At 40.6% G+C, this 19,661-nt stretch overlaps 1 protein-coding gene across 3 annotated transcripts in view; it reads right to left on the bottom strand.

Annotated features, from left to right (window-relative positions):
* ZNF609 (zinc finger protein 609) overlaps positions 1–19,661 on the bottom strand; it is a 198,630-nt gene that overhangs the window by 43,342 nt on the left and 135,627 nt on the right. For all 3 annotated transcript variants that reach the window (XM_043918924.1, XM_043918925.1, XM_043918926.1), the window contains one exon: positions 11,696–11,921. In XM_043918924.1, the coding sequence (XP_043774859.1) occupies positions 11,696–11,921 (226 nt within the window). The remainder of the gene's footprint in view (positions 1–11,695; positions 11,922–19,661) is intronic.

Below are 19,661 nucleotides of genomic sequence, written 5' to 3'. Positions count from 1 at the left end.
ACAAAAATCAAATCAGATACATTACAGATCTAAAGGTGAAAAGAAAAACAATAAAATTTCAGGGAAAAAAAGGAGAATATCTTCATTACTTTGGGAAAGGCAAAGTTTTCTTAAACAGGACATAAAAAGCACTAACTATAAAACAAACAAAAAATGAAACCAAAAAAACTAGCCTTTATGAAAACAAAGAACTTCCATTCATGAAAAGGTACCATTAGGAGAAAATGCAGGAAACAGGAGAAGATATTTATGATATGTATATCTAACAAAGGGGACTCTTTACCATACTATAAAGAGAACTCCTAACAAATCAGTAAGAAGAAAACACACAGCCCAATTCAAAAATAGATAAAAGATGTGAACATGTACTTCATAAAGTGGGATTTCCAAATGTCCAATAAGTATATGCTTAATTTCATGACTTATCATGGAAATGCAAATTAATACTATAGTGAGATATCATTACCCACCAACTAGAATGGCTAAAATGAAAAAGACATAATGTTAAGTGTTGACAAGGATACAGAGCAACCAGGATTCTAATTGGAAGTAGGAGTTATAAATTGCTTCAGACACTTTGGGAAACTGGCAACATCTATTAAAACTGATCATATGTTTACCTTATGACCTAGGAATTTCATTCCTAAATATATACAGAATAGAAATGTGTACATATATTCCCCCAAAAGACATGTACAAAAATTTTCACAGCAACTTTTCACAATAGCTCCAAACTGAAAACAACCCAATGTCCATCAACAACTGAGTAAATAAGTAGTGTTTTAGTCACACTATATTCACTGAATACTGTTTAAAAAAGAGAGAGAGTGAATAAACAAAGTACAACTACATACAACATGATGAATTTCACTGGCATAATGTTGAACAGCTACAAGGATATAGAAACACAAAAGAAAGTACATATTCTATTTATGTTCAAAATGGGTAACACTAATCTTGAAAATTCAAGGACCTGTATAATACTTATATTTATATTATTGTTGAATAAGATCTATTAACATAAAAACAAAAACTTTGGGTTTGTGACTCCTGTAGATCAGTGCCAGGATCAGCTGAAATGCAGACTAGTTTTATCCTTTAGGTAGTCTGTCCAGCCTCCAGCGTGGCAGACCAGTCTGGAATCTAAAGTAGCAGCATGTGAGGGTGGGGTTCCCACTTTCTTTCTCCATATTGATACTTGATTTTGGTAGATTTAAAAAAATACAACAATTCAAAGGAGCAGAGTAAAAGCTACAAAGCAGAGGGGAGTTTGCTAAATGGGAAGATGTACTGTGTTCCAAGTGTACTGAATGAAATGGGAAAATTTTCAAAAGATGGGAATAATCAGAGTCAAATAAGGAGAAAGCAGGTTGTTCACTGAATTAGTTCAGGGTTAAAACTTTCACTTGATTGTGAGTTCAGTGGGGGTAGAAAATTATTTGATAGCAGTCTTTCAGGCTTTTTTGAGACATCCTAAAGAGAAAATAGAGTACAACTTGTGGGAGGGGAACTGCTCAATTTCTCACCATAGCCTTTTTGTCATAGACCTTGTTGCTATGGAGAAGGCCATGAAGGCAGCAACTGAGGGAAATAAAGGATCTGGCAGCAGTAAGCACAGGGACAGTGGTTTAAACAGAAATTCCTTATGTAATTAGCAAGTAGCAGCGCCTATAAATGACACACTTTCCATTTTTCCTTAACCCCTAACCCTCTAAAAGTACATGGGCCTGGCTTGCCACTATAATTTCACTCAAATACAGAGGAGCCTAAATGGGCCTAACAAAGCCCAAGCCTGGCAGACAAAACACATGGCCATTTAGCAGGGCTGCCTCATGCCAGGGGGAAGCATCTACCTACCCACCCTATCCTGGGGAAATTATCTCCAGCTGCCTAAATTACAAAGTTGATGCCCTATGATTTCTTTGTTCTGTAAAGCCTGAGGGAGATGGGATAATGAAGTAGCAGAAGAGGTAGAGAACAGCCTCTCATTTCACAGAGTAGTCAAGAGACAGAGAGGGGGTGTGGGGCGAGAGAGAGAAAGAATATGAGAATCTCACTGGTGTCATTAAGAGGCAGCAGCAGCGACCTGCAAGCAAAGCTCTGTCTAAACTGGTCTGAAACTACTGTGGGAGGAAAAAGGCTAGTTGCCAAGTTTGTTAACAGCTTCTGCCCATCATTGTTACAGCAGCTTTATCAATCAGGGCAGGGCCAGGACCTGTTTTGAGCAGCGCTGTTAGCACTGAAACAGGAGGGTACGACAACAGCTTCCAGCAGATCTCGCCACAACCAATGATGAACAAAGACAATCCCTCTTCTGTTCCACACAAATGATCAGAGAATCATAAATATCAGAACAGAAAGGACCACAGAGCTATGCAGTCCAACCTCTGCATTTTACAAATGAGCAAACTAAATCCCAGACCAGTTAAATAACCTCATCAACTGGGCAAGAAAATGAGAAGGTCTCTAATAGGGTCTTTTCTCCCTTGGAATCATACGTCAAACCTGAATCAGAGGGGGATAGTGATCAGCCACCCAATTTAGACCAGAACTATATTTACTGCCTAGGTATTACTTACCGAGGTTCACATAGAAGTATCAGGAACTAAATAAACTATTTGTTAAAGGATAGCATTAGTAACAACATGGGTCTTTTTTTGAGCCCATCTGAGAAGCTTTTGTTACTGAAATATCAAAAGAATCTCATTTGAAATAACCCTTACCTATCTGGCAAGCCCAAATCCTGGCCACCTTGTTGCCTGACTGCCCTTTGCTGGCGGGCAGAGAGGAGGTAGGTAAGAGTGCACAAAAGAATCTCTCTGTTTGGAGATCAGTTTATTTTGCAATTTGCAAAATGCAACTCAAAAAATTCCTGTAACTGAAATTTTTTCCTTAGGGCTTTGGGATTTAAATATATGACAGTGGACAGATAACACGATCCATCACAGGGTGTACAAACATGTAACTGCCCTAAAGCATCCCCTAGGAGTAAACTGCTAGGTGGGAAGAATGTGCTGGCTGTTGCTTTGCCGTATAGGAGGCGCTGGGAGAAAGTTAAGTATTGATTTCCCTAATGTTTCCTTTGTGTGTCTGCTGTTGCCATGTGGTGGTCTGTTGCTATGAAGATTTGTGGTGCCAGACAATGGCTGTGAGACTCTTTATGATTGTGCTATGGGTACAGCTGATTCTGCAGGAGTCAGGCTGGTAAGCAACTGGCTAAGCTGTGGGGAAACCCCGGTCACTGTGCACCATCTCTCTCTAGGTGAGTGCTGCCTGAGGTGAGACTGAGGTGAAAGAGTACTGATGAAGCTAAGGAAAAAGACAAGCCAGCAGCTGAGTCCCATCTGAACTTTCCAGTGCGCTGTGCTTAGTCTCTCAGCCGTGTCCAGCTCTTGGTGACCCCACGGACTGCAGCCCACCAGGCGCCTCTGTCCGTGGGGATCCTCCAGGCAAGGATACTGAAGTGAGTTGCCATGCCCTTCTCCAGGGGATCTTCCCAACCCAGGGGTCGAACCCAGGTCTCCCTCATTGCAGGTGACTTCTTTACCATCTGGACTACCAGAGAAGCCCAAGAATACTGGAGCGGGTAGCCCGTTCCCTTCTCCAGGGGATCTTTCTGACCCAGGAATAGAACTAGGGTCTCCTGAATTGCAGGCAGATTCTTTACCAGCTGAGCTACCAGGGGAGCCCCAATTTTCAGTACAAATATCTCAAATTAGATTATTTCACAGTTCACATACATACTTTCTTACATCAGAATCACAGAGAATAAACCAAGGGTAACTATCAAGTTTATCATTTTCATGCAAGATTAATGGACAGCCTCTTCGTTTTAGTAAGAACAACAAAGACCCACAGCTGGGATCTGTAAGCAGATGAGGATGAAGAAGCGCTGAAGCAGGTTCTCAGCGGAGCTACCACAGGCAAACTAACTTCCTGCTAAGCAAAACCACTGCCTACTACTCTGATAATGAGAAAACTTCGGCCCACAGACCGAAGTACAGGGCTCAACCACAGAGTCTGAAGCAGGGCCAACTGTTCTGCTAGGTAACAGGGGCCACAGTACACAGAAGTCACCCTGGGTCTTGTAGGTATCACCTGTTTACCTGCCCTCATCCTCTTCCATAGATAACCTTTCTTTCCATCTCAGAGCACATATACACTTTCAGAATATTTGTAATTTAAAGACCACCTAGCCCCCATGATGTTCAATATGGTAAACCACTAGCTAAAAAGAATATTTAAATTTAATAAAAATTAAAATTCAGTTCCTCAGTTCAGTGAGCCACATTTCAGGTGCTCAATATCGTGTGTCACTAGACTATCATTTTGGAGAGTCTCTTCCCTCCACAAAAAGTTCTACTGGACAAGACAGATCTAGCCCAAGGCCACATAAATTAGAAATCTCAGGCCAGGAGAAGTTCAGAGACTTATCCACAATCACATTGCCTGCTAACTGTATAGTCTGTTCTGGAATCCAGCTCTCCAGACTCTAGTTCAGAGGTATTTGTTCTGTACTACTATGCCTTTAGAGCACTATTACTCTTTGAAACAACTCACCTTAAACAGCTACAGATACTCCTAGCTGTTGGACTGAAATATATACCCTGGTGTGGAGCTGGGGATGCAGAGACTTTCCATCTTTGTGCGCGTATACGACAAAACCTTTTCCAGTCGCAAAAATCGAAAACTTTCTCCTACCCACTAAATCATTAAGCTAGAATTCAGCTTTGGAAGGCAGGCCAAGCTTATCATAGAGCTTTTTATACCCTCTGGCATACCAGGGATTTCTACTCCCTCCCACGTCAGAACTGTGGTCTTAAGGCTTCCCTGGTGGTCCAGTGGTTAAAATCCACCTTGCAACGCAGGGGACATGGGTTCAATCCCTGGCCCAGGAAGATCCCACATGCCTTGGAACAACTGAGCCCTCATGCTCCAACTACTGAGCCCACAGGCCTAGAGCCTGTGCTTGACAGTAAGAGAAGGCACCACAATGAGAAGCCTGCACACTGCAACAAAGAGCAACCCCCACTTGCTGCACTTACTTAAGATTTTTAAGTAAATCTTTAAAAAAAAAAATTATACCCCATTTAAAAAAATTGGTCTTAAAGCATTACAACTTCTGTCTTTCTGATATTCTGTTAAAGATCAGATCAATTTCAGAGATGTTTTAAGAAGGTTTTCTACATGGGTTGGGAGGGTGAACCTAGACAGATGATTATCAAAACTTTTTTTTTTTTTTTTAACAGCAGAATCCTCCTCAAATATAGTTTTACAAAGGAGCTTAACATATAAATCATCCAAAAGTAGAACAGCTCTGGGTTGCATCTGGTTGGGTAGCAGAGGTGGAGCTGGGGCCTGCCCACTCAACACCTCTCACCCCTTACGACTGCTTCTGAGGTTCCTCCATGCTCATGCTCATTGTTCCTCAGAGAATAACTTCAAACCATTTCCTCTGAAAATGTCTGAAGGTTCTATCTCTGACTTTTATAATCTCAAAAGATTGAAGGTGGAAGTCACTGTTTTTTTTAAAAAAAGAAAGTATTCAATACCTTACAAAATCCCTCATTATTTTTGACCAATACATAGCAAATGAGCCCAAGAGAGGCTAATAAAAAATTACCATTTTTACCTACATGCCTAGAATACATTGGGCTTCCCTGGTGGCTCAGAGTTTAAAGCATCTGACTGCAATGCAGGAGACCTGGGTTCGATCCCTGGGTCAGAAAGATCCCCTGGAGAAGGAAATGGCAACCCACTCCAGTATTCTTGCCTGGAGAATCCCATGGAGAGAGGAGCCTGGTGGGCTATAGTCCATGGGGTCGCAAAGAGTCAGACATGACTGGCGACTTCATTTTCACTAGAACACACGGGTACAAGCACAATTTTATTAATCAAATATTTACTGGTTATTTTACTTTTTGTGTAAAGACTGAATTAGTTCTTGGGAGAAATAAAATAACACATAAAATAAAATGTGGTATCTGGTCTCAACCATCTTATAATCTAATAAAGAAGAAAAGATACATAGGAACTGTGGGTTGCATATATTCATGTCACTGTAGTCCTAGAAGGAGAAGAGAAAGAGGATGGCGCAGAATAAATGTCTGAAGAAGTAAAGGTCAGACTCCCAAAATTTGGAAAAAGGAAATTCACAGACTTAAGAAGTTAAGTGAATCCCGAAACAGGATAAGCCCAAAGAAGTCCAAGTTAGACACATCACACGTCATGATCAAAATGCTGAAAATGACAGAAAAGCTTTGAAAGCAACCAGGGGAAAATAACATATTACTTAGAGGGGAACAACTTAAATACACTTACAGGTGTATTTCTCAGAAACCATGATAGCCAAAAGGAAGTAAAACACTTTTAAAGTGCTAAAAAGAAATGTAAACCTAGATTTCTATATAAGAAAAAAAAATTTTAGGAATAAAAGTGAAATAAAGGCATTCTCAGAGAATTAATAGGCAGTGGACCTGCTCTAAAAGAATTAATAAAGGAGAATCTTCAGACAGAATGCAAACAACAGAGGGGACTCAGAACATTAGGAATGGAGGAAGAACAACAGAAATGTGAAGTGTCTGGGTAAATATAATAAACTAGTTTCTTGAATTCTTTAAAGTATAAAAGATGATTGAAAGGGGAAAAAATTTAAGTGGTCTGATGGGGTTTTCAGTGTATTAGGTGTAATACATAAAACCAGGGGTTTGTAAACTTTTTCAAAAGCTTGACAAAGGGAAATGGATTAGGTGGGAGGCAGATGCTGTTTTACTTTTCTCCTTCGTTTTCAAGCCTGAAGAGTACATGTGATGGCTAGAGCTACATTAGCAATTTCACAATAAGTTACTTATAACTTGAAGGAGCCTGGAACATTGATTATACTGAAGCCATCATGCCAGCCTTAGATTGCCTACCTTTAGAATTTTCGTACATTACACCATTTTCTGTTTCTAGCAGCCAAACTCCATTCTTAACTCAATGTTTCCTCAACTTTCCCCACTGTAGCACACATAGTAAATGAAAAAACATACTCTGGATGAAGCTGCTTGTCTGGAGGAAAGGGACTAGGGCACCAGCTGCCACAGGTCCCACCCTAGAGGACACTAGGACAGAAATGACCAATACTTCAGCATCCTAAAACCCATCAGGAGTTTCTGACCTAATGAATACAAGGAGAAAGAGGGGCTGACACAAAATAAACAGAATAATCAATTTAGAAAGAAACATATGGAAATCTGGGGAAGTGCAATATTACAAAAGGAAGAGAAGTGAGTTCAGAGAATGAATAAATAGCAGAGCTTCTAAAAGCCTAGGAAGAGCAGAGAGACGACCTTAGGAAAGCAGATGGTCACTGGTATGAGAAATGTTTCAGTCAAATGCTAGCAGAAGAAATCTGACAGCAAGACATTAGATGATATTGGGCAGGTAAAAAGAGACTGAAAACAGCAATAGCAAGAAGTGAAGAAAAGGGGAGAGGTCAGTTGTTCAAAGGGGTAGCAACGATGAGGAAAATATTTTCACTATAAAGAAGTATTGAAGAGGGAAAGAGAACAGAAGAGGAAAGCATGAAGATGAAGAAAAAAGTAGATAAAATTCAAGGTGTCAAGTTAAACAATCTTTGGAATAAGAGAAAAAGGAAGTAACAGCATAAGAAAAATACACTTTAATAAAGAGGAGGGAAGTTAGAGGACTTAGGTGGATGGCTTTGATCTTAGTTATTTAAGAGCACAAGGAGAGAATGAATTGGACTGATGAAATCTTGAGAATGAAGTAAGTACTGTGGAATGCAAATGTAATAGAGAGATGAAGGGATTGCCAAGCAGCACTGCAAACTCATTTTATGTCAGCCAGCATAAACTTGCATCAAAAACAGCTCAGTTTTGTGAATTCTTTCATTTGTCAGTCTAGGATCGGGGGCTGAAAAATGGGAGGTGGAGATTTCCTGAATTTGAGACTGGCAAGAGAAGTAGATTAATTTTCTGTTCTACATAAACAAGTGTATAATAAAATTTCATCAATGGTATTAATATTTTTCAGTCTTCACTCTTGTGATTGGCATATGAAACCATTCATTTTCAAGATGCCATAGTCAACTAATATTGGATCCATGCTGATTTCAAGGTTTAAAGCCGTAGATTATAATAGCTTACAAGCCTGGATATGTCCTTATTGGTCATCCAATTCAACTATGCTTAAGATATGAGGTAACTAAGGTCCAAAGAAGTTAAGGAACTTGTCCAAGGTCACAACAGTAGTGGCAGAAACATAGAGGTCTCCTGATTTTCACTCTAGGGCTCTTTCCAGTATATCACAAATTTGTCTAGAAAGCACATTTGCCAAAGTAAAATATATCACTAGTGATGGCCTTTGACCTAGTGCTGCAGTCTAGAAAGGAGAATATGTAGGACTTCCTGGAATTCTTATCTAATAAGTCAGCTCTGCCTTTCTTTAAAATACCATAAAAAAAAAAAAAAAAAAAATAGAAGCCAGTAAGCAATTTTGCCTCAACAGAAGCATAAGGTCTTATACATGGAGGTTTTTTATACATTGTTGCCAGGACCGTGGGTTAAGGTAAGATTTGTGAACCAGAAATAGACTTGGGACCTGTTATTTCTATTTGAAGTAAGGTAGGACAAGGTGAAATCAGGGAGAAGCAGACCTCTGGATAAATGCTGAGAATACATCTCAAAAAAGCAAAGGAAGACAAGAGAGTCCAGGTTACACTTGGGTCTTCTTAACAATCCTAAAGTTGAGCCTAGTTAAGGGGGATCTTTGTAGATGCCAGCTGAATTACAAACAGCCTAAAAAGAGATGAGGTCTGCAGGAATTTCAAAATGCCTCCAAGGTAAGGTTCATAGTGAGAAATAGGAAAGAAAGAAGCAACACTGCAGAATAGGTAAGCAAAGAAATCAGGAAGAACTCAGGCCATGACCCCTACACCTGTTCTCTGCAAGGGGGCTCAGTTCTATAGGGAGCGCAGGACCCTCCATTCCCCTCGGAGGCCAAGCATTTATAGTTTATCTCTAAGGCAGAAGGGCTTTTCAGTTTGAAGACAGTAGTTTGCTGGGCAAAGAGACAGAAAGTATAAAAAATTGGGGTAGCAGACAAGAAACCTACATGGCAGGAAGGACTTTTTTTTAAGTATATGTATATAGTTCTTACTATTAACCTGAAAACGGACGCAGTATACTAGGTCTTCTAGATTTGCCAAGAATGATCTTTGCAGGAAATCTCTGTTATCTAAAGATGAAAAGGAATGTGAACCAGCTCTGATCCTAATTCAGACCTTTGCCAACAGACAGTACAGGTGAAGGCCCTCTGGGATGGCCAGAAAGCAAAGAAGAGTAGAGTGTATCACTCCAGAACAGTTCTCTTTCCCTTGGGATGAAACGAAAAGAAGAATAAGCCCTAAAACACAATATGGTAAGTGGGGAAAAATACAGTATTAAAAGTACTCAGAGAACGAACACGTTACAGGTTTAAATAAATTAGAATGATCTTAAGCTTGGTGAAAATAATATTTATTTTGAGTTTCAGAGAAGGTATAGAATTCTGGAAAGTATCTGAGTTTATGGTATCTATTACATATATACTAACATAGATCCAGAAATGACAATGAGATGGTGTAAGCATCCATTCATTCAAATAAATATTTGTGAGGGCTGGCATTAAGTATTGAGGATATAATAGCGAGCAAAACAGAGTCCCTGAGCTCACAGAGCCTTTAGAACAGTGGAAGAAACAGACATTAATAGAAAAATGCTGGGATTTCCCTGGTGGTCCAGTGGCTTAAGACTCCTGTGCTACCAGTGCAAGGGACCTGGGTTCGATCCCTGCTCAGGGAACTAGGTCCCACATGCTGCAAGACCTGGCACAGCCAAATAAATAAATAATATTTTTTAAAAACAGAAAAATGTAATTATACACAATATTACAAACTGTGGTAAGTACTGTGAAATAAAGTACACAGGGTGCCCTGAAAGTGTGTAACAGGGGAACTGGCTAATAGGCTGCCAGTGACAACCAGAGAGTCTTTCATAACGAACAATTAAAAAAAAAAAAATCTATGCTAACATCCCCCTAGTAGGGAGGGAGAACAAGAATCCCCAGATAAAAAGGTAACCATTGTTCTCAGGAGAGGGAAAAGGTTATTAGCCTCATTCTCACAGTTTTTATCAGGTTTACATACACGGAAAGTATATTGCCCTTGGAGAAAATCACTACTATAAAGATGGGTGGAATACAGTAAATTGGCAGGAAATTGATGTTTTTGGTCTTCAATATACTGAAGCAACAGGCCCTGAAGTTTGCTTGGTGGCTCAGAGCTGAGATCTGGATATGTTTGTAATTCCAGTAGACTCTGGCTGTTCAGACATGTGGCCATAGGCAGATGGCATTTTTAAAATCAGAGATAGCCACTTGTGATTTCCAGACTGTATATTGTATACACACTTACAGTGTCAACCTCTAGGTCAACCTCTCTCTTCACAGTTTCTAACACAATGGGATTATTTTCTTCTTCTTTTTGCATTATGGTCTCAGACACACAATAAAACCTCACCAGCAATGTTATTCTGAAAGCTGAAACTTTACTATATTGCTAACAACAAGACAGCCAAGAACACAGAATTCTTAACCTGTATCACATCAGTGCCTACTGCATGGAAAACTGAATCACAACAAAATATTCAGAGAAATAGAATTTTTTTTTTTTTTACTGGAATGATTAAAATGAAATGCCTGAATTTCCATGGGCAGACTGACAAGATAGCTTATGATAATCAGAGATAATTAGCTGTGCTCCTCTGGGCTTCTAAACTCCTCAGAGTGGTGATGCTTTGAAAGCCTGGTTACTGATGCAAAGACCTGATGGGACTCTGAGGCCCAGCCTCTCTAACCACACATTCTTTGACAAGGACTTGGATTCTTTATAAAAAGAACGTATTCTGAAATCAAACTGCCATAGATGGTACCAAAGGGATCTAAAATATCTGGTTAAGTCCCTTTGCACCCCTAATTTTTCAGGTTAACAAATTTTCAAAACAGAAGAGATTCTGTTGTCAGGGACAAGCGGAACATACAAGAAGCAGCACCCTACAGTGAGCCAACTGCTTACTGAATGCCTGAAAACAAGACCATGTAAACAGTTCCCTGTTGCCTAGGCCTATAAAATCTGTACTAAGTGACAGATGCATAAAGTGGTGTGGGTGGCTGGGCAATGAGGCAACTAGTAGGAAGGAGCTGGCTGTGCCTCCAGGTGTTAAAAAAGGCAAGACTTGCATATTCAGTGAGTCAAAACTAACTCAAGACTGTTTTCCATTTCCTTGACTCCGACAGCTGCCCTTTTATTACTTTTTCTCTTCAAACCTGACCCAAAAGTTCATGTATATTCAAATTCTCCCATATAAAATGATAGAGAGGGAAACAGTATAGATACAGTTTGAGTTATAGGGCCAGTACCTATCAAACGACGGCTTAAAAATGGCTATGAAGGGGAGATAACTAATTAAAAAAAACTGGCAATCTCTAGAAGCTAAGCAATTTTATAGAGAAGTTGGCTATAATCTTCTGGGTAGGTATCACCAGCAAACGTCATATGAGACTCCTAATAAATACTTGGTATTATTTACAACCATAAGCCCTTGTTGACAGAAGAAGGTTGAAAAGGTACAGGAAAGCCACATGTAGTACTTACCGTCTTCGGTTTCCTGCCACACGATGCCCTCGAGGTTGACACTTGTCCCAGGTTCGCAGGGGCCCAGGCACTCAGGCTCTGTGGCCAGAGCCACATCACATGTATTGACCCCAACGGATCGGGTACGAACCATGATCTGCTCACAGGGGGATGAGATGTCATTATTGACCACGGGCACCAGAAGGTGCAGTGGCAGCACTGCTGGTGTGGACACAGGGGACTCCATCTGTGGGGGAAGAGAAAGCAGTAGATGAGTTGCAAGAACATTTACAGGAAATATCTTCTCTGTATTTAATCTAGTCCTACATCCTCTCCTGCCAGAAAGCAGAGGGCTTTAAATACAAGACTTTAGTCCTTATTTTCAAGTTCTAGCTCATGATACCACTATAAATCTAAGTGGTTTAGATGAGTGCACCCTGGGCTAGGAGCAGCTCCATGTCTTATTAATGGCCCTCCTCATAAACTGTGCTTGGCTAAAAGTGTATTAAGAAAACTGTCTCTTTTAAAAATCTACTGAAAGAGAATCAGGGCCAGACTTCAACAGCAAGAGAAGAGAGCACACAGACTGACGAGAAAGAAAAGGCTCAGCTTCTGAGGATTGTTCTACTGCTGCCCTTCTGCTTCTCTGCAACCTGTCAACAAGTAATACATTAATCAGGTGTAAAATCCAAGAATACATATGGGAATAAAGAGAGGGAAAAATATCCAGATCCTAGGAATGCCACTTCAGGAAGACTGGAGCTTTAGTTCATCTTTGGGTAGAAGGAAACGTACTTAAAAGTTACAGGAGGGCTGATGGGGGTTTCTAACCCATAGAGATTATAACAGCGATAGGTTAATGACAGTGACATTTCAGAGTGTGAATCTAACATCAAATGTGCAGAGAAGAAACAGGAGGTACTGTTACTACCCAGAAGCCAATCCACAGCAGTCTGCACATGAAGCTGAATACACACACATACATAAGAATAGTCAAACACAAGAACCAGCAGTCTGGGACTTCCCTGGTGGTCCAGTAGTTAAGAGTCTGCTTGACAATGCAGGGAACATGGGTTCGATCCCTGGTCCTGGAAAATCCCACATGCTGTGGGGCAACTAAGCCTGTGTGCCCCAACTACTGAAACTTGGCACCCTAGAGCCCATGCTTTGCAACAAGAGGAGCTACCACAACGGGAAGCTGGTGCACAACAACTAGAGAGTAACCCCTGCTTCCCGCAACTAGAGAAAGCCTGCATGTGGCAACGAAGACCCAGCATAGCCCCCCACCCCAAAAGAACCAGCAATCTCTACCACCAAAACTAGACCCTCTCACAAGAATGCAATTTTACTTAGATTCCAAGAAGAAATTAACAAATCTAGAGTTAAAAGTTGTAACAAAGAGCAATAATCCCTTAATTCTTTAAACCCTAGCATTTATCAGGTTGACAAAGTACCAATTCTGAGTTAATAGTGCCTAACTAAACAGTGTCTGGCACATGTAAAAGGCACCCAGTACACACTGACTGATCCTTCCTAAAGATTATGTATGATACCAGTAAGAAGATCTAAAAAGGAGGAGTCAAGGATTGGAACACTCTTTCCCTTGTGAAAGGCCAGGTTGACTATACTCCTTCAACAGGCCCACATTCAGAGTGAGGCACCCCTGTACCCATTATCAAAGCTGCTGCAGTTCTGCGACAGGACTCTGGTCCTGAAATAGTTTACTGCATGACCACCACTCTACCTATAATCCATCTCCCTCATTTTAAACACAAACATGCACACACAAACATCTTCCTGGCCTCAAACACTACCCTGGAAACCAAGGTCTGGGTATTGAATCCATTCTCTATAAGTAGCTCTGACTTCTTGGCTTAAAAATCAAGTGATATTTGCAGATCATCTCTATCAGAGTCCACAGAATGCTAAAACACTGGTTCTGATTAATTCTGGTCCCTGAATAGCTGCCAAAACATTATCCTTATCTGTTTGTGGTTACACACATCCACCCTGTACTTTCTAACTCCACCCTTTTCATTAAATGAAAGTGGAAGCCTGTCCAGTGAATCTTCTGCATAATGATAAATGCCAAGAGGCATTTTTGGTCTTTTGTACTCCTGAAAATCAGGCATTTATAATTCAATTTGACAACCTTCTTGGGATGTGTTAGATCCCTGAAAAACTCTTTTAAAAAATGTCTAAGCACAGATTTGAAGGTAAGAACAACAGAAAAAATAAACTGGATTTCCTACTACTCCTGTGTAGTGCTAGACTCTGGATCTAATCATTAAGCCCTCTCAGGAATGCTTTTAGATGGTGGTTCATTAACTCTTTGGAAAGAAAGTTTCCTAGAGATTTCACCCATGAGAATTATCAGAAAGGGAAATTAGAGAGTATTCAGATCATCTTTACTCTTGGCCTCGCCTCTGTTTCTCGGGTCTTTCTCTTGGGGAAGAACTGAGATAGAAGTAACTTCAGAGTTAGTTAATATGTGCATTTCCTTTGCTTAGAATCTGTCCCCTTTTCTATACCTTTCTTCTACTAGCAAGAGAAATTCCTGCAAAGTCCTCTTTCTTGAACAAAGAAATTGGCCTAAACCTTCTAGGTCACTCCTGTGAACTCTCTGACTGCCTGGCTTGAGCAAGACCTCTTGCCAACATGTCCCATTGCTGAGGCAGCAATCCAAATCAGAGAAGGAAGTCCCCAGGGAGTCACCTACACACTCTCTGCCATCAAGGGCAGCTCTTTTCTAGAAGTGGTTTCATTTCCTGTTAATTTATTTAGTACTGCTGGGAGGCCAGGGAAAAGATAAGCCACTGACCTTCTGGACAAAGCTAAGCTCCCAATTCTATACTGACAGATTCAGAAAACAACATCTGAGATGTAAGCACAAAACACCACTGTTGTATTCAAACAGGTTAAATTAAACCCTAAATATCCAAAGAGAAGAAACTTAGCTGAACTGATCACTAAGAATAACAATTAATATACGAGGAGCTGATTAATGTGTGTGTGCATGTCAAACTACTCCTACTAATCGAAGTTATTAATAAGTTACTAAGTAGAGTTCAGCATCTGTTTGTGTGAGGATGACTTTACTTAACTATTTGATTAGTTGAATGGGATTTTGGGGAATGAGGAGAAGGGAGGAAATGCACCTTCAGATTTGGAACTACTGTTCAATTTCCTTCTACTGTGCAACAGAAATCTAAGGAGAAATCACAGAGCAGCACAATACTGTTTAACTACAGCGCTAGCTCTGCTAATTACTGTTTGGTCACATCTATAATCTACACTAAGCCACAGTGCATAATAAGCAGCTCTGTGATAGTCATCTAATAAGCTAGGTGGCTTTGTGGGATTTCAAATTCTACTATTCATTGGAACAAACATAGCTTCATTTATCACTCTCCAGGAGAGGATAAAAATCAAAAAAGGACTCATTTTGCCATCTTGCCTGTATACCTAGGATGCAAAAAGCAGGGATTGTCAAAAGACTGATGCCAGCAGGGAAAATAGGAATAAAAATAGGAAAAGTTAGGGTCACTGAATACCTTCACAACTATGACAACAATAAAAGCTGGCCAATTCTCAGATTCTGAAATGCTAAGAAGTGCCACTGTGGCTCCGGGGCTCACTGAAATGGGAAGGTAAACAATACAACAAAAGAGGAACCTGAAAAGAGACAGAAAACTTAAAGATGGAGATGTCTGAAGTTTCCTAATATTTCATGTCCTTTATCTTTTAATGATACTTCTTTTCAATTCACCTTTAGATATTAGCCTAATAGCACCTATTAGGGATCTGAGTGCTGATAGGCAGGTGACACAGAAATGAGGACTGGGAAAATAAAGAAAGGCCAGAGCCATTAATCTCCCTGCAAGAAGTGATTATATACTGACTTCAGCTGCCTCCCACACTTGAGAGGCACTAATGGAGGAAAAGGCTGCAACATAATTTCAGGGGTAGAAAATGAAGTGAAGAGGTACTTGGAACAGACTCTCTCCTTCACAAATATGAGTCTGATAACATTACCTTCACACTCAAAAGGCAGAAAGGAAGTTGGTTCTACTGATAACTTCAGTAGCTCTAAGAAACTCCCTTTTATCCAAGAAAGAAAGATTACTGGGAATGATGATTAGATGAATGTTCAGATTAATCAGAAAAGACTGTGTTGAAAGTAGAATGTCATCAAATATACTAAATATTATATTAATAAGATCCCTGGAGTAGGAAATGGCAACCTACTTCAGTATTCTTGACTGGAAAATTCAATGGACAGAGGAGCCTGGTAGGCTACAGTCCATGGGGTTGCAAAAAATTGGACACGATTCAGCACACATGCACACACACACCTTAATAAGAAGTCCTCTTTCTTCAATAATTCCAAAGGTTCTTCAAGATTTTATAGTGACTCAGCATTAGTAATACTAACAGTAAGTATGTTCTTGATTCATGGACAAATGTAAGTACTCACCCTGATATAGTATAGCAAACTTGATTTGCTCACAAGGCCATCTTGGTGGCTCAGATGGTAAAGGATCTGCCTGTAATGCCGGAGTCTTGGGTTCAATCCCTGGGTTGGGAAGATCCCCTGGAGAAGGGAATGGCTACCCACTTCAGTATTCTTCCTGGAGAATTCCATGGATAGAGGAGCCTGGCGGGCTATAGTCCAAGGGTCACAAAGAGTAGGGCGTGACTGAGTGACTAACATACATTATAAAAAACCAGGTAATTTAAAAAATCCTATTTATCAGTTTATTATGTTATTTATATTTCTCTAAAGTTTAATATTAATCAGAAGGACTGATACTGAAGCTGAAGATCCAATACTTTTCTGGCCACCTGATGCAAAGAGCCGACTCATTGGAAAAGACTCTGATGCTGGGAAAGATGGAGGGCAACAGAAGGGTACGGACAGAGGATGAGATGGTTGGATGGCATCACTGAATCAATGGACATGAGTTTAAGCAAACTCCTGGAGATAGTGAAGAATAGGGGAGACTGGCATGCTGCAGTTTATGGGGCCACGAAGAGTCGGACATGACTTGGTGACTGAACAACAACAAATTAAAACACAGGGGGAGAATTCTCAAATTATTTGAATTGCCTTCTATTGATTGGCAATTTGAGATAAAATAAGTTCACTGTATTTTTTTTTTTAGGGCTGGAACTTCGCTGATGGCCCAGTGGATAAGAATCCTTCTGCCAAAGCAGGGGACATGGGTTTGATCCCTGGTCCAGGAAGATTCCAAATGCAGTGGAGCAACTAACCCTGCGGACCACAACTACCGAAGCCCGCAAGCTCTAGGGACCAGAAGTCGCAATTACTGAGCCTATGTGCTGAAACTACTGAAGCCCGTGTGCCCTGAAGCCTGTGCTCTGCAACAAGAGAAGCCATTGCAGCCCCTGCTCGCCACAACTAAGAAAGCCCGTGCAAAGCACCAAAGACCCAGTGCAGCCAAAGATAAATAAATACATAAATATATTTAAAAAAATTTTAGGGGACTTCCCTGGTAGCCCAGTGATTAGGAATTTGCCTTGCAATGCAGCAGATGCTGGTTCAATCCCTGGTTGGGGAACTAAGATTTCACATGCCTCAAGCAACTAAGCCCACGCACTCCAGAGCCCATGCACCACACCTAGAGTGTGTGCTCCACAACAAAAGATCCTGCACAACATAACAAAGATCCCATATGCTGCAACTAAGACCTGACACGGCCAAATAAATAAGTATTTTTAAAAATTTAGGATTTTTTTTTTCTTATTCTGAAAGATTCTTACTTAGTGCTAAAGGCTGGTGGTGGAAATCATGGAATAACTGAAGATGAAGGCAGAAGTCCAAATTCTTCCTCTCCATGAAGCTCTTCTCAGAACGCAACAGAATATTCCTTGTAAATCCCAAAACAGCTTAACGTTTAACTATTAGTGAAGGAGAAAATAGTCCCTTTCAAACATTAAGTACCTTTCCAAATGTCTCTCTAAGTAAAGGAAAGAAGGAAGGGAGGGAGGAAGGAAGAGAGAAAAGGAAGGAAGGAAGGGGCGAGGAGGGAAGAGGAGGGGAAAGGCAGGCAGAAGGGGGAGAAAAGAGGTTTGCTGGTTTCCTGAACTTCCAGATTTTACGTAGGTTGCTTTGAAGAATTTGATTGTAACTCTGGTTAACTTCCCAACATTTTGAAGCATAAAACAACGAGAAAAAAGAGCAAAAGATGTGGTAGTTGGCATCATAGCCAAACATCAAACAGCTCTTAGAAGCTACATATTCTATTATTCACAGAAGACTTACTTTTGCATTCAATTTTAACCAGTCAGCACCTGGTCAAGGTCAGCAGTGAAGGCTGTTCCAATGTGCACTAGAAAATGCAAGTGCAGTCAACACATAATTTGAAGACTACAGATTAGCCACAGGGAGTTCTCCTGTGATGATCCCTATAGAGAGAATCTCAGGCTCAGACCCTAAAGACCTCTTTTGGTGAAGATGTCAGATCAAATGATCCTAATATTCAAGCCTTTCTAAAACTCCCAATGTGTGGGACTGAATAAATAATGCTCGACTTGAACAAAGGAAAAAAAATCTTACAAGCAAAACCAACTCACAACACAAATCACATGGCAGGGTCCAATGCAGTGGCAAAGGCTTTTGCTGAATGCAGTATCTCTTTGCTCTTCCAAGTCTTCTCACTCTGCAATCTCCTGCCCGCTTGAATTCCCCAATTTTCTTTCAGTACAGCTATCCCCTGTGATGAGTAACCACAAGGACCCAAGAACTACCTCTGAAACTGACTACAGTTTTTTTCCCACAGAAGGTTGATGATCCCTCCCCTCCCATTCCTATAATGTTCCAAAGGAAGCACTAGAATTGGCTCTCAAGAATAAAGGATTGTATAAAAATTCATCCTTTGGCTACAACTACTTCCCTTCCTGAACACACTTCTTACCTCCTTTTACCTACTCATTTCCTAAAAAGTCACGGCTGGAACGTATTTTCTATTCCATTCTCTTCCTGCTTAAGTAAACACAACAGAAAGCTAAAGCCTTTCTCTGAATCATTCAGAATTACAGATGTCAAAGAAGAGTCTCAACTCATCCTCCAATATGGATGGACAAATTGTACTAAAGAACCTAATTATCATTCGCATCGACGGTCCTACGAGCATTTTAACTGAGACATCACAAACCACACAGTGCTCTGCAGTAGCTTGGGAAGGTGAAATGGGGAGGGATCTCCCTGCTTGAAGCCAGCTGTTCTTAAACTTCTGGTCTTGGGAAACTTTCACAGATTTTAAAATTGAGAACCTTACACAGCTTTTATCGATGTTGGCTATATCTATTGATATTTACTGTGTTAGAAATTAAAACTGAAAGATTTTAGGTCTTGACTGTGAGTTAGATACCCTGACTAGAGATGTGATGACACTGCATACAACTAAACACACTCACACACGACATGACTACAAGTGAGACGCGGAAAATTTGAACACGATAGGTGGACTGCAGCAATGTCAACACCCCTACTGTGGCCTGGTGCTGTAGTTCTGCAAGGAGTTACCATTGGGGAAAACTAGGTAAAAGTTACACAAGATCTCTATGAATTGTTTATTATAACTACAATTATCTCAAAATAAAAAGATTAATACAAAGTTGAGAATCCCAAAGAGCTTTTATTTATTGGGGTGGGGTGGGGGGGAAATCAGTCTCTCTAGTGCCTGTCTGTCTCAAATTGCTAAGGATAAGATGTCTCTGAGGGGCTTCCCCGGTGGCTCACTGGTAAAGAATCTGCCTGCCAATGCAGGAAACATGAGTTCGATCCCAGGTCGAAGATCATCCCACATGCTGCAGAGCAACTAAGCCACGAAGCCCGTGCCCCACAACTGAGCCTGTGCTCTGAAGGGTGCCACAGGGCACTGCACACACACCTCTGCACCTTCTCTCTCGGAACAGAAATGCAGGCAACTGTTTTAAGCTTTAAATGCTCATTTTCCTAGAA

Source organism: Cervus elaphus, chromosome 12, assembly GCF_910594005.1.
Source record: "Cervus elaphus chromosome 12, mCerEla1.1, whole genome shotgun sequence".
NCBI classification, from domain to species: Eukaryota; Metazoa; Chordata; class Mammalia; order Artiodactyla; family Cervidae; genus Cervus; species Cervus elaphus.
Note: the sequence above shows the minus strand (reverse complement) of the source record. Positions and strands in the feature narration are given on the sequence as shown.